Raw genomic sequence first — 21,233 nt, forward strand, 5'->3', positions numbered from 1 at the left:
TATTCTTGCATTCTATAGCGCTGGTTTTGCTTTGCAGCAAGTCCAAAATGTGGTCCATACTTAATGGATTAATGGAACAAACAAAAACGCCTATCCTGATCCAAGAGTGCAGTGGATAACCACTCTAAACCAAACCTTTAAGCCAGCTTATTTTCTCCCATTTTCTCTGTATGGGCTCTGTGATTGGACAGACAGTGTGTGAGAGAGAAGTGAGAGGGGTGAGAACAGTGTTGATGTCAAAGAAGGAAGTGTGGTTGGTGCATAGAACTCCTGCTGGGAAAATGCAATGTGTGTTTAAAAAAAAAAATAAAGCAACGTAAATGTTGTATAGCTTGTTTCTTTTGACTGTTTGAACCTCTCTGCGTGTTTTTTGTCTTGTGATGGTGGTTAATAAAAGCCTGGTTATACACACCCGTGTTGTGTACGGGGGAAGATAAAAGGAGGTGCTACACAGACCCATCAGTCTCAGTCCAATCATCGAGAGTGGTTGGATGAAGATCTGTTTCCCATGATCCATTAGCTTTTTCTTACACATATAATGCAACTTAGATGTGGCCTGAAAGGTGTTATAATTATTTTTCATATTTTTCAAACTTCAGGATTTTTTACCCCAAATAAAAATCCATATGAAACATATGAAGGCACTTAATTATAAAATAAGACCACGAGTCCAAGAGAGAGAGCCATTACTAGCAGCTCTGTGAAGCAGCGTTGCTTTGAGCTAAGTGCTAAGGTCAATATGCTAAGTTGTTAGCAAGTTGTTGGGCCAACATTACCATCGCCAGAGCCCCTCCACTTTCTTGGCTAATAAATACTAAGACGTTTGGTATACTATGCATCATCTAGACATACTGTACATGTGCAATAAGAGTTATTTTAGTTATGGTAGATTTCCTGCAAATCATAAACAGTACAGTGGTTTTCTTATTGTCGGATTTTGCTATATTACTTCCACGTCATTAAGGAGACCTTACTGCCTTAAGGGATCTGTCTCATCACTGTTTAGTAGTGTGTCTGACTCAAAATGTGCTTACATCACTTTATGTTAATGTTGTGACTCAAAAACGCACATTCACCCACCTTATGACATAACATCTAGATTCAATCATTCATAAACATTTGAGCATTGTACTGAAATATATTTTTTTGACTTAACTCTGATTGATTCATCACCCATCTATAATGGAACTTAGCATGTATGGATTCTCCCATAATGGTACAAACACTGAAAATGCTGCTCTCTGTCCTTTTGCAGTTTTTATGGTTGTGAGAAGCAGTTGCGGTCTACATCAAAGATTCCTTATGAAGTTCTGATATATTAGACATTTTAGTCATTTTATCACATATTTGTTGGCCCTCGCCACACACACACACACACCCACACACACACACACACACACACACACACACACACACACACACACACACACACACACAAACACAAACACACACTGCCTTGCTTGTGCTGGCCTAAACCACCCTTATATCCCCAGTGTGGGTTTACGTAATCACTGGTGTATTTTTGCAGTGTGTGTTGAAACCTTGTTTTTCTCTGTGTACTTCTTAAAGCTACTCTGCTGTGAGTTCTGCAGTGTACTTGACTTCTGTCTCCCTCTCTTCCTGTATTGTCCAAAGTAACAGCTATACACCACATGCATAACAGCTCCTAGATATCCCATACACTCATGGGCTGGTAATGTTTATTTTGCTGACTCGGGCGCGCGTGCATGTGTGTGCTGACTGTGTGATTGTGCTGTTGTTTCTCTGAGCAGAGTTTCATGAGCGGGGGCTTTGTCTCGTCTCATCTGCCATCTGTGCAGACACTGGTACAAAGGCCCATGGGAAATGCAGTCCAGGGGGCGCCCCCCCCCACACCCCGTGTCTGGAGGCTACAGTCAGTCAACATGTCATTGTTGATCACAATCACAGAAGGAGAGACAGAGGCACACACATTGCCCTTTTCAATAGCAATGACATTTTCTTTCCATTACTGCTTTCCTACATTCTACCACACTCATGATCACAGTTTTAAACTAATCTGTTTTTGTATTATCAATTTATCTAATGACTACATTTTTTTGAGCCCAAGATGATGTCTTCAGATTGCTTGTTTTGTCCGATCAGCATATTCAGTTAACAACGATATAAAACAAAGGAAAGAAAAATCCATATCCCTGCTTATAAGAAATTGGAACCCGCAAATGTTTGGCTTTTCTGCCTGACAAATGACCTAAACCGTTATTTGACTATTAATATTGTTGTTGATTAATCTTCTTTGGATCGATCGTTTCAATGCCTCAGTAGCTCTCACCATAACAATAATTTTTTTTGCTTTTAATATTCTTGTCACCCTTGTTTTGAAATCCAGATCCACAACCTAAAGCCGTGGAAAACCAAGATTATGAGAAATTTATCCCGAATATGAATCTGAGCCAGTGATAAAATTAACTGCTGCTCTTATCGATGCTGTTTACAAAAAATGAGGTCATGCAGAAAACAAAATGTGGATTATTGAGTGTTTAGTGGCCACTTTAGCCCCAGCGTAATCCATATCTTATTTTTAGAGATTTGCTATGGTCATCATCGAAGCACTAAACCCTCCGCTGCACATTGTAAGGCCGCAAGCAATAAAATCGCTCTGCCATCCTGATAAGAAAGCACAATAGCATTCAGCCATTGTCTCTCCCTCGTTTTCTTTTTCACTCCTTCTCGCCTATTCGCTCTCTCAAACACACACACACACTCATCACTGTTTTCTCTTCTGTCCAATCTGCTTCCTCCTGCACCTTTGCAGTTCGCACCATTCATTCCCTTGTTTGTTTTTCTCCCTCTCTCGTTCTTCAATTTTGCTCTCCTGCGCTCCGTTGAGCCCTCTTGGCGAAGCGTTAAGTGTATAATCTGCGATCTCATGTCTAGATGGGCCTCTCGTCTCCTCACTCGCTCTGCGCACAAAGGGACTGAATGGCCGTGGCTCACTCAGGGGACACAAATGAGTAATGAGCCACACAAACACACACACCAAACAAACACATACACATGCTCGCACCTCTCCAGCGCACTCCCAGGGCCTTTGAAGTTGCATATTGATGATGCCAGCTCCAAAGGCTCAATTGAATGTGCAGAGGAGGTGGCTATTGACTGTCCACTCGCCTCTCTGACCTGTTATCTCTGACAGCCGTAATGAGCAACAGGTGTCTCTATTGCCAGCTTTGGCCTTGTGAATCATCCAATATTCAACAGTCAGTCATAGTGATCAGCCAGAGTAATGGCTTGTTTGATGTGCCATCACGGCACTACATAATGGGCGATTTGTGGGTGCCTGAGAGATCGTTTTCAGTTAAATAATAATAATAATAATAATCATTATTATGACTGTAACACCTTTTCATTATACTGATTAAGAAAGTGGTGTTTAAAGGCTAAAACTAATGAGATTAAAACCAGCAGTATAAATTCTGTCTTTGTTTCTACATTCATACATTGATGGCAGAGGGTAAGGCGCCTCTGCCATCACAAACAGCAATTAACGCACTCATACACATTCAGCGATTTGGGATTCAGTATCTTGCGGAAAGACACTTTGACATGCAGACTGGTGGTCGAACCACTGACCTTCTGATTAGTGGACGGCCGCTCTATCTCCTGATCCACAGTCGCCCAAATAAAAGGCTGCAGTACCACAATAATTTATGATAAAATGCTTATTTAAGCATATGGCAACATTGTCTGTCATACAAGAGTGTCACAGTAGGAAAAACAATGGTGTTAATAATAAGTTTAATGATGGCTGAATTCCATTTAGTTCTATCAGTTTCCGGGTCCTGCTGTTGTGCATGCTGGTTAACTGTCATGGCTTACTGGGACTCTTGTGTATAACTGTTGTTAATGTTAGTAACACCTCTGCTTTTCCTTTTAAGGTGTACAATGTTCATGGAACAGGGTGTTGAAAGTTATATGGTAAACACCCCCTTCCTGTAATAAACATGAGTATTTTTTTTAAATATAAAGTCTGCTTGGCTATATTTTTAGCAAGGGCAGACCCGAGGGAGCTGAATGCTAATTTGTAACAGTCGCCATGAATTGCTCTACTTTTGTGTTTTGTGTTGTTTGTGTGGTTGTCAAACACTGAAAATTTGAAAACTGAGTTCAAATTTTATTTGACAAGAGACCTCTTGTGGTTGTTGTGATGAACCTACGGAGAATCATGACCTAAATCTGCAGCTCCCCTCAGCTTTACAAAGCTTCATAATGAGTTTCAGCTCATTGTTAAGATGTCCGGCAAACATACTGTTTTAGTTCACTCTCACCGCTTCCATAATGTTGTTTTTAGTTGCAGCAGGCTACAGTTTTTTTTGTTAAAAAGCTCTTAATACTCACTGTACACAGCTCAGTACAGAAAAAAGTTAGCAAGCGAAACATAGTCAAGCAATTAGCAGCTAAAGGACCAGATATTACGTGTGGGAGTTTTTCTCTGTTCTATTCAAGTGTGCCAATAATGCACAATACCAGGACCCTGGAACTAAAGCTGCTAGATAGAATTAAGCCATCATTAATTTTTATTATTTACAGCTGTGCTATTCCCACTGTGGCATGTCAAAATGCATGTCAAAATGTCTTCTATGAAATAAGCCCGTTGCCCCTGCTGCATCTCAGGATTGTTTCTGAGCAGTGTGGCTGCTGAGAAAGTGTCAGATGGACAGAGGCAGTGTTTGTTTTACCAACCTCTTTTGAGAGCCAGAGTTTTGGCCAGTCGAGGTGGCTTCTCCTATAAGCTCTTTGTGGTGTGAAGACGGTCCTGGCACTGACCCCCACCCTCCTCAAACTCCCACCTCCCTGACACAGCCAGAGTGATGCCAAGCTGAGGGCCAGCTTCCTTCAGGGTCTGAAAGAGCAGCACTGCAAAGCTGGTCAGGGCAGAATTAGAAGTGTGGGAACAGGAAGGAAAAGGTAGGAAAAGTTAACACATGTGTGTGCAAGTACAGAACTGATATTTTATAAAAGAAAAACACAATCTATCTGACAGACAATCTCTCAAACCCATAAATACTCCACAATATGAGGAGATTAGTCATCAGTGATAAGTTCAGTGGGTGATATTCTTATATTTCAGACACTGAATGTGTTTCAAGGTTAAGCATAACATACTCAATGCTCTGAAGCTAGAAATGCAGTTTTCTTTCCAGTCATAACACAAGGGGAATATTATATTTCAATATTGTGCTTAAATGTGTTTTGTTTATGAAGTGTAGTGTCCAGAGCACAACTGCATACTCTACGTACAATACAGATTCAAATGCATCAGCACAACCACAATCCAGCCTCAAGTGTTTACCTGTCAAATGTTCATAAAATACCCTGGAACACAGATCGTGGGAAAGAGTTTGGCACTTCCTTAGCAACTGCAATTGTTTCCCTTTTCTTTTTTTTTTTGTGAATGGAACATGAGCTGTACTCTCGGGGAGCAATCGTTATATCGTCATTATACTGCCAAAACAAACGTCCTCCACCAGTTGCCAAGAAGACACTTAGGTCAGTGCTCATGCTTCCTCAGAAGACTGAGGCGGTGGCACTACCAAGCCCCTTTATCCTGAGGCGTGTGGCATAATGTGGGTCCCCATTCATGCGTGTGCGTCCCTTAACCGCCAGGGTACGTGTTCGAGTAGTTGAGGCCTCTTGTGCGTGCTCATCTCTTATTATAAGAATTTTATCCAGCAGATTTCTGAAGCCAAAACGAGGTGTGGGAAGTGGCATCATGGACGCACAATTTGGGGTGAAAGAACAAATCAAAGGTTACGAGTGTTCCTACAAAAGAAGTATGCTCCCTTAAAAAGCTAATTAGTAATCTTTTGTCTGTGTGCGTGGTGGCGACGATGATGGTGCTTGAGTGTGCTCAAGCTGCTTGGGATCAACCTTATTGCCATCAGTCAGCATGTTTTTTTATACATCAATTAAAATCCCCACTCGAGCAAATAATGAGCATGGAAATGCTCATGCGTTTATCATTATTATGAAATATATTTGATTCATATTGTAAAATATTATCTCCCACACCTTTACTTGTTTTCCATCTCTCTCTGTCTGTTCCTCTTCATGTCACCTGATGTTCTTGGTCCAAGTGGCTCTTGGCACAGTCACAGGTGGATGATAGATAAAAAATGATCTGGGCACTTCCTTGTTTTTCTCCTCACCTCACCCTCCTTTTTTCTCTGTGTTGTTGGTCACGAGACCCAACTTGTTGCCGTCGTTTACATCACCCCTCTCATCTTGCTGTGATGTGCTGTACACGTGTGGGGAAACGCGAGCGCAGAGAGATAATGCTCGTGCTGTACATGTGCAGATATGCCCGGGGGATGCGTGTGTTTCCGTGTTCAAGCAGCTGCGTATCTGCGAGCGAGTTTCTACAAAGACAATCTGCGCCCTCTCCCCTTAAGCTTCCGTTGTGTGGTACATCGAGCATCTCCAGACTGGCAGGTTATGTAGATGTTGTAGGATGCAGTGGTCCCCAGCGAGCTCTATAATTGGGAACCTCGGAGGAGAGGGGAAAATTCGATGTCGGATGAATTAATTCTTCCTCTTATTCCATGCCTTGTTCAGGGGTCCTCTACAATCTGAGCTAGTGCGTTAGCAGAGTGCACTGGATCAATACAATGAGAGGGAGGAGAGAGAAAGGGACAGAATAAGAGGGAGAAATGAGAGGCAGTTAGTCTCTCTGAAGAGAGGAAAAGGGATTAGAAGCAGGTAGGAGAACATGGAGATTGTACACTTGAATACGAGTTGTTTTAATGACAGAGCCCTAAACTTAAAAGCTGATCAGTCACAAGATTGAGGTGAAACTTAAGACAAGAAAGCAGCCTTGGCAAGCAAGGCATAACCCTTAATCTTAAAGGTCTCAGTGTAGCTGAGGCCAAGTCTGTCGATGCGCCAACATCTAGTGAATGCTGGTGTTGCTAATGATTGCTGCAGCTAATGTTCCTTTTTATGTCAGTAAATATACATGGCCATATCGGAGAGACCATCTTGCCCTCGATCTTGTTTTCTTGCAAGCTGCTTCAACATGCATCAGGGTCCAGGTCAGTTTTAAATCAATTAAATCCAAACATCTGGAGTTTCATTAAAAGAAGACCATAATTAGGTTTCCATCCAAACGTAGCACAAACTCTAACCACATTTTCAGAAAATTGGCAAAAGAAAATACAAATTAATGTGCTATTCCATCCACTACTCAATGCGAATATTAGCAGTTGAGTGCATGAAGATAAACAGCTGGTGGTGCAAATTGCCAGCTGGGTGCCATTAAACCATTGCCGAAGAAGTGGGCGCATGAAAAAGCATAGTTAAAAGAGATTCTCTTAACCTTCAAAACAGTGGAAAACCTGACGGAAACATTTATTTCATGTTTTAATTTGAGGAACATTACAGTCTCATTGATCCACACAAATCTGATGTCTGTCGTTACTTTCAGTTTCGTCAGTGGGACTGGAGCTTGAGTGACAAATAAGTCCCATGCTTCATGTACGTAATGATTTGATCAATAAGTCACATTCACTTTGTCACATATTGTTTTTCGATATGTCAGCTTTTCCACCTCAGCCAAGTGTAAAAGGTTTCTTGTGTGTTATTTCTGGTTTGTGCAAATTGAAAATCTGTATAAAAATAGGTGGATGGACATGCAGTTCATTAAGTTTTTCTGAATAGCAGCCTTCAGTGGCATGTGGGATAATGCAAAATGTTAAAACCTATTGCAGCACTAGCACAAACTCCTGAGGGTACTGAATTTAGCAAGGGAGCTTTTATTTTCATTTATCAGACGAAGAATGTGTTATTTCCTTCCTTAAGTTTCACTTAAATTTTCTAAAAGCCTGAAATGAATATCATGACATTTTTTGTATATCTGTATACATACATATCAGTATATTGCAAATGAGGGCAATATAGTATAACAAAATATTATAACAAAATATTCTCAACTACAAGCAGTTACTAGCTTTTTCCAGCGCCATTCTCCATCAGTGGTTGGAGTTTGCTCAGTTGTCATGGAGATGGCTCAGGTGTTGACGTTAAAGTCAGCAACATGTTAGCACAATTTAGTAAAATGTACAGCAGTAATGATCTTGATCAAGTATGATCGTCTCATTAAGACCCACCTTAACTGAGAGTCCACATACAATTGTATTGAATTCATTCCCAGCCTTACTTAAAATAATATTTTCTCTTAGGTTGTTATATAGAATAAACCCTTTATTGAACGTAACGCACATTCACTTTTCATTTTGGACGCTGTCCTTCACTGGCCCCCGCCACTTCTTACTCTATCTTGTTCTCTCTGCCTGCGCAAAGACCATAGTCACAGTCATGTTTATCCAATTCTTTACTTCTGCTCTTAATCTTTTGTCTGCTACTTTCTCATAACCTATTGCATGTCCCTGTTCCATCTGATTTAATAACCTCAATGATACTCTCTTGGCTTGATGGCTGCCATAGCTACCATTTCCTGGATAGTGTAGTATGCTGAGGATGAACTGCGTGGGTATGCTTGTGTTCATGTGCATGACTATGTGTGCTAGTGTGTGTGTGTGTGTGCGCGCGCGTGTGAGGCACAGTGATATGATTGCTGTACTATCACAAGTAATTATAGTGCACCAACCATTAAGAGACAGAACATTTGCACTCGATGTTAAAAAGTATGGTGTCCTCTGACTAATGCTATCTGAGAGGACAGGGACTGAAATGTGTATTAATCAGTGTCTGTGTGTGCGTGCATGGTTGTGTGTGGCAGTAGAGGAGGCCATTTTTATGCTGTGTTTTGAGAGTGATTGTAGTTCACAGAGGAGAATGCTGCGCTCCTCACATTAGAGAGTGAGCAGAAGAGAGAGTGTGTGTGTGTGTGTGTGTGTGTACACAGATGAAGGACATTTATTTGTTGCAGTATGTGCAGCCTCCGGCAGAAGAAATGCTTTCCTAACCACAATCAGCATCCATCAGAAGCCAGGCTTACCTCTCCTACAGACAAAAGGTTAAATGCTTCACTAAATCATTCTCTGTTGTTCTCTCTCTCTCCTCCCCCTTGCTTCATCACCCTTCCCCACTTTTTCCTGTCCGCCGTCCTAACACTTCCACCATCGGCCTTCCACAACTTTGGTTCCCTGCCCTTTTCCTGCTTCCCAAACCATGACCCCCCCCCCACCTCCCTCTGCCTCCTACAGCTGGTGGGCGGCGAATTTGACCTGGAGATGAACTTCATCATCCAGGAGGCGGAGAGCATTGGCTGCATGGTTGAGTTGCTGTCTCACTGCGAAGTGACATGCCAGGCTGAGATCTGGAGCATGTTCACCGCCATCCTCCGCAAGAGCGTGCGCAACCTGCAGACCAGCACCGAGGTCGGCCTCATCCAGCAGGTGCTGCTCAAGATGAGCTCTGTGGACGACATGATCGCAGGTAATCCATGAACATGTGGTGGTATAAGTAAAGAAAAAAAATCATATGTCATATGCTGTTTTCCAGTATCGATATACTGTATAGTAGAATATGGCAGATATGTTGACAACCACATGTAAAATTATTACATTTCTACTATCCTTTTTTTTTTACACATGCATATTTGTTGACAAAGATTTTATCATTGTTTTGAATGTTCTACCTCAGATTTGTGAAGTGATCCACTGCTTGGCTTCAAGTGTTGACCATAAAGAAGAGTTTAACTAACCATCAGGTTTCTTCAACTTTCACCCACAATCAGAAATCAGCCTTTAAACTCGAAAGAAATAACGATTTGATACTTATTGTGATAATTATCGATATAAAAAGATTTGAAACTTTTTATTGTGATAACATTTCTGGCCATATCGTCCAGCCCTACTAAGACATAAGAATGTGTCCTAGGAGAATAAAGAAAATAACTTAATTTTACATTTCCACAAAAACTTAAGAAAGTATATTTGTTTTTGAATTACAATTTGCTCAACATGTTGAGAGATAGCTTTGTTGACTTTCATATATCTTTACTTTCAGTAAAATGTTAATTATAATATTTTGTATAATATTCTGAAAAATAGAATTATTATCAGAGGTTTACTGCAAATGTTGAAATAATTAATGGTGGGCCAGAAGTGCAAAACATTGCCTTCTATATTAACAGAAAGACCCACTTATTACAGTAACATAAGTACTGTAAGCACATTTCTTCACACTGTCTTATGTCATCAATTTAGGATGTTACGTGAAAAACTGGTGGTGTTAAGGTTAAGGTTTATTATTGAATTTTGCTTTTCACAATTATCCTCATCATGCTTGGTCTAAGTAGTGATTTCACACAGATAGTGATTTTCCCACAAGTCCCGTTAAAAATCACACAATGATCTCCTGCATTCAAAAGTGGGTTGTGTGTGTAGGTGGAAAAACAATTGTGATACCATAGAAAGCATGGAATGTGCTTCACTCTGTGAAAGCCACATGCCATGTTGACAACAGTATGTCTTGAGACTGCATTCTCGTGTATTGATGTTCTACAGTGTATGATCGTTGAACTTTAGTGCAAAATGGGGGCAAGCTTTTGGTTGATATTTTCAGATTCAGAACATTTCTGACATTGAACTGTAGTGGAACTGACAGTATGTTGTTTACATTGGACTATTTATTCTTTTTTTAAAGATAAGAGCCAATGGATGAATATTTCCTTCAGTGACCTCTGAATCTTTCATCACAAGAGAACAATTTCATGTGTGCATGTATGTTTGCCCTGCTGTCAGACATCCACAACAACCGGCTGGTGCAGCAGAAGCAGAGTAATGACCTCAGTATGTTTCTGTGTGTGCCGTGATTTGTACGGAGGGCTTGATTGGAAAACAGCACATACACAGCCGTCTCTTTACATGTTCATATTGACCTTGACTTCCCCTTAATAATGCCTCGGAGTGAGTTTCCTCTCCATCCCTCCCCCCAGTGTCCTCTCTGCCCTACCTACGACTGCAAGATAATGTGCTTTATAACTTCTATGACTTATAACTGCTCACCACAGCAGACTATACACCACTTAAATCAATTTAATGCCAATTCTCACAGACTCCCATTCTGAACCAAGATTGTAACTCTTTTAAAAAACTATTTAAAATGACCTACATTGATTGATCGTACCAAAAAGAGAGCTTCGGGGTTTTGAATCTAGGACATTGTGTATTGCATATTCCTCTCATACCAAGCACCACAGTGAGCTAGCCTTCTGCTTTATTCCCTATCGCTGGGCTCTGGCTAATGAAATATTGTGGGAAGACTCTATTCATATCTAGAAGGCCTAATGGGAAAGTAGTGCCTTTGTAAGCAGATTGCCGCACTCTGAGAGGGCTGTGCTGTACCTCTGTCATCACACTGATCTGTTGTGGCTGTGTGAAGTGAAAGTCAATGAGGCAGGAAGGTCATTTTGACTAAACAAACATCTTTTAACACAATGTACTTTTTAATTAATCTGCTTGAATATTCAGAGGGAAATCTTTTTAAAGCCTTGTTTTTGTCACTTTCATGACATGTAATCATTAAACAAGAGCAGTTTTGCAGCATTAGTGAGGTTGTTGACAGGTTGTTATTGTTGTTATTTAAAATAGGAAGAAATGTAAGGATTGTTTGACATTTTGGGAAAAACACAGAAGATTGATTAATACCACTTTTAATATCTGTATGCTAAATGTGAAGCTAGGTCCAGACAGTTATCTTAAATTAGCTTAGCTTAGCTTAGCGTAAAGACTAGAAGCACTGGGAAACCGTCACAGGCCCGGCCAAGAATTAATAGAATATTTGTGTTTTTGTAAAAGATGCTGGTAGGTACTTTTTAAAAACTTTTCGACAGAGACAAGCTAGCTGACAGCCCTTCTGCTAAGCTAAGCTAATTACCTTCTGGGGTAGCTTACAGACAGAATGATATCAATGTTTTCCTGTAACTGTCAGTGAATAAACATATTTCCCAATATGTCCCAACATTTTTGAGTATCTGGGAGTTTATTGAAGTGTATCAAAGTGTATCAACAAATCACCATTAATTTATTTACATAATGTACATAATATGCGAGCATGTCACTGTTGTCGGTATTAGCTGATGCACAACATGGTTTGTTTAGCTAGTAGCTGAGAATACTTTCTCAGTGTGGTTGGCCTCATATTACCTGATGTATCAAGATCAATATATACTAACTCGACAATAAATTACATCGGGTGTAAACATTCAAGGTATTAAGTAATGCTGTGCACAGCATCTCTGCTCGAGAATCAAGGCTGTGTGTGTTTAGTATACAGTGGAGGAGCTCCAAGTACTTTGATGAAACACACTAACCACCTAACTGTGTTTTTCTAATGACCTCACTATGGCTTATCAGAGAATTGCCTTTCAAATGCTGACTCACAAACACACTCATGAGAACACACAGACACAAAAACACACACATTGATCTCTTGTGCTCACTTTCTTCCTCTGCCTGTGTTTTCTCAGACCTCCTGGTGGACATGCTGGGAGTCATGGCCAGTTACAGCATCACAGTCAAAGAGCTGAAGCTGCTCTTCAGTATGCTGAGGGGAGACAACGGCATCTGGGTAAGCCAGTGGACACTTAAGAAACCTCTGACTGAAGATCAGAGTTTTAGATTTTATGTGTCTGTGTTATGACCACAGGAATATGTTTGCTTAAAAGACACATCTACTTTGCAGGTAGTGGGGAACAAACACATTTACATTACAAAAAGTGGAAGAAAATAATATCATCATTATTAAATATTGTTTTATATCATAAATTCTTCTTTTATTTCATATTGAATGACATCACTGACAAGTCCATCCACTCTTGGGGGGGAGAAACTTCAATCCAAACCCCCTTTTGTGGCTCTGATGGTAGCAGAGTAACAGCTACATTAGAAAACTGTTGACTTAACCATTGCTTGTTTTCATGATTGGATTGAGTAGCTATTTCTCCAATAACGCAAAACCATATTTTACAGTTAAAGTAAAAGCAACATTTCCCTCTATATTTATTCAAAAGAGACTCAGGAATTCACATCGACTATTTGCTGATCAAACATTTTTCACTTTTTCTGATATGCCAGTATTCTACAATTAGTAGTCGTGGAAGCTACATTTATTTTGTATTAGATGAATTATATAGCATGAGTTTGTTTGTGTGTCATTAGTCTGGATGTGACTTAATGGGATGGTTGTACTAATAGACTAGAATAATAGAGGATGGGCGTATATCTTTATGTGTGTGTGTGTGTGTGTGTGTGTGTGTATCTATGTTTGGATTGATTTGTGAGTGTATGCCTAGACAAGGGCAATTTAGCTTACGCTTAATGTTTTTTTTTTCTCTTGTAATCAGTGTTATTAATGCAACAGAGGTTTGACTGTGTTGGTTTTTTTGTTGTTGTTGAGTGAAAGAAAAACCCAGCAACAGCCTAAGCAGCTGTGAAGGTGAAACAATCTTGAAATAGGCTGTAAATTCAGTATGGTCTGTCATCTTCTGTTACTAACCTCCAAGCAGCTCCACTAAATGCCTTGCTCAAGGGCTCATTTTATCTCTATTCCCTTCTGTCAGACTTTTTCACCAGACTTCTTTACATCTAATCAGCCAGCCCAGAAACTCTTTTTATTGTGTGCTAACCGATATATCAAACATTTCCTTTGGTTGTGGTTATTGTCGGTGGGTGTTGGCAGGTGAGTGGAAAAGATTTTGATTAACACTTTTTCTTCTTCACTTAAACATTAACATGAACTCCTCAATTGAAAATACATAATGTTTCACTGTTTATTGTAGAATTCCGCCTAAATTATCCAATTAGCAGTTGATTTGTGCTTACTTTTAGGGATACAATGCCAAATTTACTTTAAGTACCTGTTAACGAGACTAATTCAGGAGTTGAGAGTCTGGAGCGCTTAGTACAAATTCCACTTACAGTGCTTGTTGTAATCATCTTAACTGCCCCCTTTAGTTTGCTGATTTAGTGGAGTGAGAGTGGGTGTTTTTAAAACCAAACTGTAGACATTTTGGGTGGGTTTGGGAGGCTCAACCTTCTCCTCTGCCATATCAGCTCGCTGTAGTGTTAGTAAAGTGTACAGGCTGGCCACTGGCGAAGTCAGTATACCCTTGTCCCTTCCCATCAGTCTCCCGTCTGCTTAGGCTCCAGGACAGCCGCCATCAACAACCCCTGGTCACTGATCAGCGGTCCACAGCAAGACCATCATCCATCCCCTCTTCAGCCCTCTCTCCGTACCTCCTCTGTCCAATAACTGTCGCCACCTCATCCACCTCGCCCCTATTTTCCTGTCTTTTCCAATTCCCCCTCCCCCAGCAGCCCTCTCCAGAGACAGATCAATTAATGGTTACCATGGTATTGATGAGGTGTTGTCGGGGGAAGGCAGAGGTGATTGAAGAGTTATTGATCCAGTGGAGTTGTGGTAGAGATGTGATGTCACACCATGTTTTTTTTAATAGTCTCTCCCCTGTGTCTGTGATAGTCTGCATCTGTCACATAATATTCACTTTCTCTCTCCTCTCCTCTCCTCCAGCCAAGACATGCTATCAAGCTCTTGTCGGTGTTGAACCAGATGCCTCAGAGACATGGTCCTGATACCTTCTTCAACTTTCCAGGACGCAGTGCAGCGGTGAGACTGACCAATATATAAACACACATATACACACACACACACACACCTTTTTTGTGCACCCAAATTGGTGAAGAGTCCTTAACGGCATTCTTTGCTGCAGTCAGTAAGCACGTCTTACTGTAATTGGCACTCCTTGCGTTCCTTGTGAAGTTGAATGATGAAAAGGACGTAATGGCTGAGTGAGTGACACATTGATTTCAATTGACATTGGCAATAGCTGATCTGATGTGTGTATCCTCCCCCAGGCCATAGCATTGCCACCAATTGCCAAATGGCCTTACCAGAATGGATTCACTATCAACACGTGGTTCAGACAGGATCCACTCAACAACATCAACGTGGATAAAGACAAACCGTACCTGTATTGGTAAGTAGGATGCTATTCATCTGGACTATGGCATGATAAAAATAAACGGGATGCTGGGACTGAAATCATCTTAAAGTATTTTTTTTAACTCAAATGAAAAATCCACATCAGAATTTTCAATTGGCTATAAATCTTTCTTTTCTTTGCCTGTTTTCTTGACCCAACAACATCACAATGATATTTTTTTTTTACCAGCACAGTTACAAAGGAGTTTAATAAAAGGAAAGGAATCAAAAATGTCAATGGTAAACATTATGTTTTTGTCCTTCAGAATCAAAGAGGATGTTTTTTGTAGAATCTGACTCAACAGTCACACAGAGAAAAAAAAGATAGTAAAAGATGCAGAAATTCCAGCTTCTCTGCTGACGGTAGTCCTAGATGCAGCACAGCTTTTAAGAAATTGTACCTCTTGTTGTTGACTGTACAAACAGTCTCTTTTGCTTCTGCTATTGCTATTGCTATATCCAAGCAAAGAAAAGTAGGCAGCTGAATAAAGCAGCTTCAGGCCTGTTCCAGTTGGATGTAAAAAGTCATACTAGTTAAAGTAAGAAGAAACTAACTGAAGTAAACATAAGTGACTCAGGTTGAAGGAGAGTGCACTGTAGTTAATCACAGCATGAGAAAGAACTTAATAGACTGCAGACTTTCGCTTAGGCCTAATAATCTCCCACATTAGCTGTTAACCACTGTGCAGGGTAGGTGATCAAATGCTTGAGGCATGAATTTGCACAACATTTTTTAGGTTTTGGTTTTAATGATGTGTAAAAAAAAAATAACTTGATGTTAAAGCAAAGGTCATTGGATCAGCAAAATTTGCAGTTTTTGTTTTGTTATTATGCTTTTTGGCTTTTTCCCTCTCCTTTACTGAGTTATATATCTTTTTTGTCCATGTAACAGATTTGCAAAGTGAAAAAGCCCAAAGTCCAGCCCAAAGGGAGTTCCCATCTCCCACAGCTCTCCCAACAGCTCGTTTGTAGTCCAGCCCTTCACTTCCTTTACTTGTGACATCACAATGAAAACACGTCATAAAGTTTGCCAAGCGGCTAGCGGGGTCAGGCACGCCCTCAAACCAAGCTAGTCTGAGCGGAGGCCCTTTGGCTCGACTCGCCTTTGTTTGGTTTTCCATTGTAGAAATGTTGTACCTGCTTCCAGGTACTTTTTTTTCATATCACCTCACCTCCGTCGAGGTTCCAAGTGAGCTGAGGGATACTAAAATGTAACGTGAAAACACGACAGACTGCTGACTGGTCAGAGAGAATATTCACTATTCACTGCATCATCATTGCGTGCGCCAGACAGAGGCCAGCAACAGAAATTTTTATATTTTACAGTTTTCGTATGGAATTTCATCACCAAATCCACTTCTGAGAAGTTTTGAGGTGAGAAATCAGCTGTGTAGATTTCAAATATTGACAGTTTTACAAGAAGTGAAGGCGGAACAAAAATGTGCTTGAATATTTTTGGAGTTGAGGAGCTCTGCAAGTGGCTGCGGGGGAAGCCTGTGCCAACCCTCGGGAGGAGCGTGTGAGGCCGGCCAGCCGCCCACTCACAGAGCCCTCTGCTCCCGCCGTCACACAGACCGCTGCAGCAACAACGGCAGAGCAAAACACAGCTGGGAGGTTTTCATACCGCTTATCTGTCTTTACATTCTGAGTAATGTTGAAACGTTTTAACTTAAAAAAGAGACAGCTGTGTGGATCGCTGGTGTGTGTGTCGCATTGAACATTATGTCGCGGCAGTTGTCTGTGGCGTCACTATAACGACAAGCTACGTACTATCTCTGGGTACTATCTGCAATGGAAAACGGAGCAGGGCCGAGTGGAGTCGAGTCTATTGATTTGTGCTTTGGTAGCATTTTTCGGCAAGGCAGCAGAGATCGTCAGAACACCGGCAACAGTTCAACGTTTAGTCCTGATGGTAAGATGTGGAACAATGATGTTGTGTGGTTGTGGACCATTTGCTAGGTTAAGGTCGCAGTCTGAAGCGGCTTTGATTTGGATCACACTATCTTGTTTCTTACAACCCACCCTTCTCTGCTTCTGATTGGCTAGTAGTCCTTACCTGGGAACTGCGCATGTGCAATTCCCTACAAAGATTTTGTACAAGTAAGATGCATCACTCTGTAGCTCAAGAGCGGAGCGTACAACACACAGGGTGAAAAGAGGAGCTGCAGCAATGTGCAGTATGAGGGAAAAATATGGTGTTTTTTGAAAATTAAACCATGTAAACCTGTTCTGGTACAACCCCTGATTAAGATTTTGAACCTGAAAATGAGCATAATACCACCTCTTTAAACGATTAATGGTTTAGCCTATTAGAAAACAAGCCCATCACAAGTTCCAAGAAAAGCAACAACCTGATAATGTGTGGAATTTTTCTGTCCCTGGACTGTTAATGTGTCCTACTAGTTTCACTTAACTGAAGATCTGCAGACCACAGGCCCAGAGGTGATCCCGGGCACCTTTATGGAAGTAATATTTACGTCTCTGCAGTCATTTTGGAACCAATCTTCTCTATTATGCAACTTCTTTCTGAAAAATAAGTAATAATACCCTCATTATTTTTATTTGGACTTCCTTTTCTGAAGAACACCAGATGATAAACATTTATCTTGTCAGTCTGAATGACAAGGACAGGAAGTTAATAGATAAACAGATAATAATTTAGAACATAACTTTAAATGTCAAGGCACTCCATTATGAGTGTGCTGCTGGGTGGATGCCTCCGCTCGTTGTGCAGCTCTGGACCTCGCTGGCCTTAACATTAGCGTTGTAAGTGCAAGCCGTTAGCTACTGTGAAGCTTCATTAGCGTTGACCTTTAATTTAACTGAACTCCTTTACTCCGCTGCTTGGCTTCTTCCCTTCACCTCATCACTCTGTGGCACTAACCAGCGGCGCCCTCCCTTCAACTCTCACAGAGTCAAACTCTGATTTATTATGAACAGAAAGATTTTGCTAAAGAATCGTGGAACTAGTTGTCCACATGGATGACATTCTCCTGTATATTCTCTGGATACTGTTGCAGAGATATGATCGTGAAAAGTGTTGGGATGTAATCCTATTTCCTTAGTAACCATTTGTCAAGTAGTCATGGTAAGTGAGGAGTGAGAGAGGACGTCCTCCTCTCCTCTGGCCCAAGTCTTATCATCCTCCCCCAGATGCAGCTGCTACTCCAGCCGCCTGTCTGATACAGGCCTCCACAGCTGCAGGAAGGCCGCGATAACACACTATACACACTCCTAACGTGTACCAGGGATTCACATGAGAGGGATTTAGATTTGCTTTTTGGCTCTGCTATGTGTGTGATCTGTCTGGGCCTATTTTAGAAGTGAAATGTGTCTTGTTGTTTTGTGAAGAAGCTTAGCTGTGAGATTGGGTTTAACATGGAGGTTACAAGTGCGGGAAGAGAAACATTATGGCAGAAAAAAGAAGGGAAGGGGATTAGTTGTGCTTTTCCACAAACCTGTGATCTGGGACCCCTGGTGCTGCTGCAAAGAAAATACTTAAAAATCCTGCTTTTTGTGACTGGTATTGCGATTATTATATATTATACCTTTCAGACTGACATATTATGCAATATGTCAATCTGAAAGGTGCCATGCTTGTATTTTAGCATAAAAATTTTACCTTGTGAAAAATATTTGACTTCTTTTGATGTAGTTGACCTTTTTGCATTTCTAGTGGTAGCTTCACTAAAATAAAACGACATTCCATGGTGAGCATAATTTAGTTACACAGAAACTCAAATGTAGCACCATTCATTATAAGTACCATAATTACTGTTAATTAAGAGCTATTATTTATTATTAAGTGGAAGAGTTTTTGTCAAACACAGATATTGAATTGATAACTGAAATAATTGTAACTCTTTCTGATTCTCCTGCAGTTTTCGCACCAGTAAAGGAATAGGTTACTCCGCTCACTTTGTGGGAAATTGTCTCATTGTGACGTCGTTGAAGTCAAAAGGAAAAGGCTTTCAGCACTGTGTGAAATATGATTTCCAACCCCGCAAGGTAAGAAAATACACATACATGCAACCAATACCTCTATCTATCTATCTTTATATATTAGTAATTCATTATTAACATAATTTGTAGTCAGTGGAGAGTTTGATAATCCTGTGGCACTTGTTAGATGAGACAGCATCAGGACTGTGTTGCACTAGGAGTGTTGATGAGTGTACATAAGGTCTGTCAATTAAGACCTGCACACTGCCCCTCTATCGCACTGTCAGCATTCTGTTACTGTCTTACACACACACACACACACACACACACACACACACACACACACACACACACACACACACACATTCACTTGATGAGATGGGCTTTTGCAGTTTTTGCTGACCCAGTAGAATCTCTGCACTGCCTAACAAAGTTCCCAGTGGTTCCATTTGATCAATTTATAAGTCACCATGTCTCACAACATTTTGTCCACCGCGTGCATGTGTTAATGTGTGTGTGTGTGTGTGTGAGTGCTTGCATGCACGTGTGGTATTGCCCACTCTCCAGCTATGCATGCGCCAGCAAAAAAGCTTCTCCTTCTCCCCCCTGCAGTCTTTCTCCCAACTTCAGCCTTCCTCTAGGGAACGTGTCTGTGTTGTCACCAGGGAAGGTGCTTTCTAATCAAGACATACACATGCACACACATACACACAGAGCCCGACCAATATGGGATTTTTAAGTCCAATACCGATTTCGATATTTAGGGATTTTAAAATCCGATAGCCGATATATCGGCCGATGTTCTTTTTTTCCCCTTATTTAAAGAAACGCATGACATAAACAAAGATTATCCCTAAAATTTTGTTATGTTGAGACCATACCAAGATACCATGACATAATGCAGTATAAAAATTAACTTTTTTGTTATAAATAGTACTTTGAACAAAAGTACAACAAAATATATTAAAGTTTTGATAAATAAGAGTCAAATGCATAAAACTACAGAGAAATTTTAAAAATATCTGATTTGTTATAAATTATAGAGTACTACTACTAATGAACATTAAAGTAGTGGATTGTGGGGGCTAGCAAAACAGAAACTATAAAAAATACCTATATATTACTGCTACTATGACTAATAATAATACCATATATCATATCTCATGTCATTGCTATAATGATAATAATGATAATCAGGGTCTCCTACATTGTCAAAAATTATGTATATAATAACTATTGCATAATATGCAATAGTTATTACTTTACATATAATCTGCCACAATGACTACTTTCTACTATGTAGCATGTTCACATCTAGTTTTCCCTTTAATTCTGGACAAAGCTACGAGAAACCATTTTCTGCTGTTAAATTAATTTAATACTACATAATTGTCTACAAGGAGGACCTGCAACTTTGTGATTTCACTCTAACGTTTCAGGATTTTAGGGGCATGTTTTTACTATTTGTAGGAACTTATTTAAGTGTCACTCACTTGAATAGAATTGAATTTGTCTCCTTCAGTTTTCTTCACACTCACAGACCTAACATACGTACCTCTGCTGCAAACACGTCAGTGTGCCCCGCCCCGTTTGGTCTCTCCCTGGTAACTTTCTCCATCAGTAGTAGGCAGAACTTGTCTTCTGGACTTTTTCTCCTGCGATTCCGATCACCGCAGCAGCTCGGCACTGTGTCTCCCTCTGTGTTATTAGAGACTTTGTGAGTAGACGGCTGCGTGCAGAAGCACAGGGAGGGGCGGGGCTGCACGGTGAGGGAGAGAGGAGCAAACGCTGGCAGGACTTTACGAAACATATTAATTAACTCAACATCAAACTATATTGGTATAAACGGTATTGTCTAATTTTATTTCTCTTTTGAAATTATATCAATATGTACTTCATACTGATATACCGCCCAGCCCTATCTGCAAGTAGCTTATATCGGCCGATAATATCTGCAAAATGATAAATCGGTCGGGCTCTACACACATGCACACTATTAATGGTGTATTGAGGTGAGCAACGGGATAGCTTCGGAAGAGAGTTCTGGTGAATGAATGAGGTTAACACATTGTAATCTTCCATATTACCTAACCCTCTTATAGAGAGCTAATGCTGTGAGAGCATAATCAGTATTGCAAAGACAATTTACTGTATATTGATACAAACATACAGCAGTTGAATGAAAAATAAATCTAAACTGAATAATTGCACTGCAGGAGGCTTGCATCGACAATCTCCACAAGTTTGTGTTTATTAAATAACAATTGTAAAGGTAAGGAAACGAC

General features: G+C 40.5%; 1 protein-coding gene across 22 annotated transcripts in view; it reads left to right on the forward strand.

The window, feature by feature from the left end:
* nbeaa (neurobeachin a) overlaps positions 1 to 21,233 on the forward strand; it is a 94,701-nt gene that overhangs the window by 20,894 nt on the left and 52,574 nt on the right. For all 22 annotated transcript variants that reach the window (XM_038708794.1, XM_038708812.1, XM_038708810.1 and 19 more), the window contains exons 2-6: positions 9,204 to 9,435; positions 12,473 to 12,573; positions 14,536 to 14,631; positions 14,880 to 15,001; positions 18,888 to 19,014. In XM_038708794.1, coding sequence (XP_038564722.1) covers positions 9,204 to 9,435; positions 12,473 to 12,573; positions 14,536 to 14,631; positions 14,880 to 15,001; positions 18,888 to 19,014 — 678 coding nt within the window. The remainder of the gene's footprint in view (positions 1 to 9,203; positions 9,436 to 12,472; positions 12,574 to 14,535; positions 14,632 to 14,879; positions 15,002 to 18,887; positions 19,015 to 21,233) is intronic.

Source organism: Micropterus salmoides, unplaced genomic scaffold, assembly GCF_014851395.1.
Source record: "Micropterus salmoides isolate LMB-PRFRI ecotype aquatic unplaced genomic scaffold, ASM1485139v1 Ms_hic_scaffold_9, whole genome shotgun sequence".
NCBI classification, from domain to species: Eukaryota; Metazoa; Chordata; class Actinopteri; order Centrarchiformes; family Centrarchidae; genus Micropterus; species Micropterus salmoides.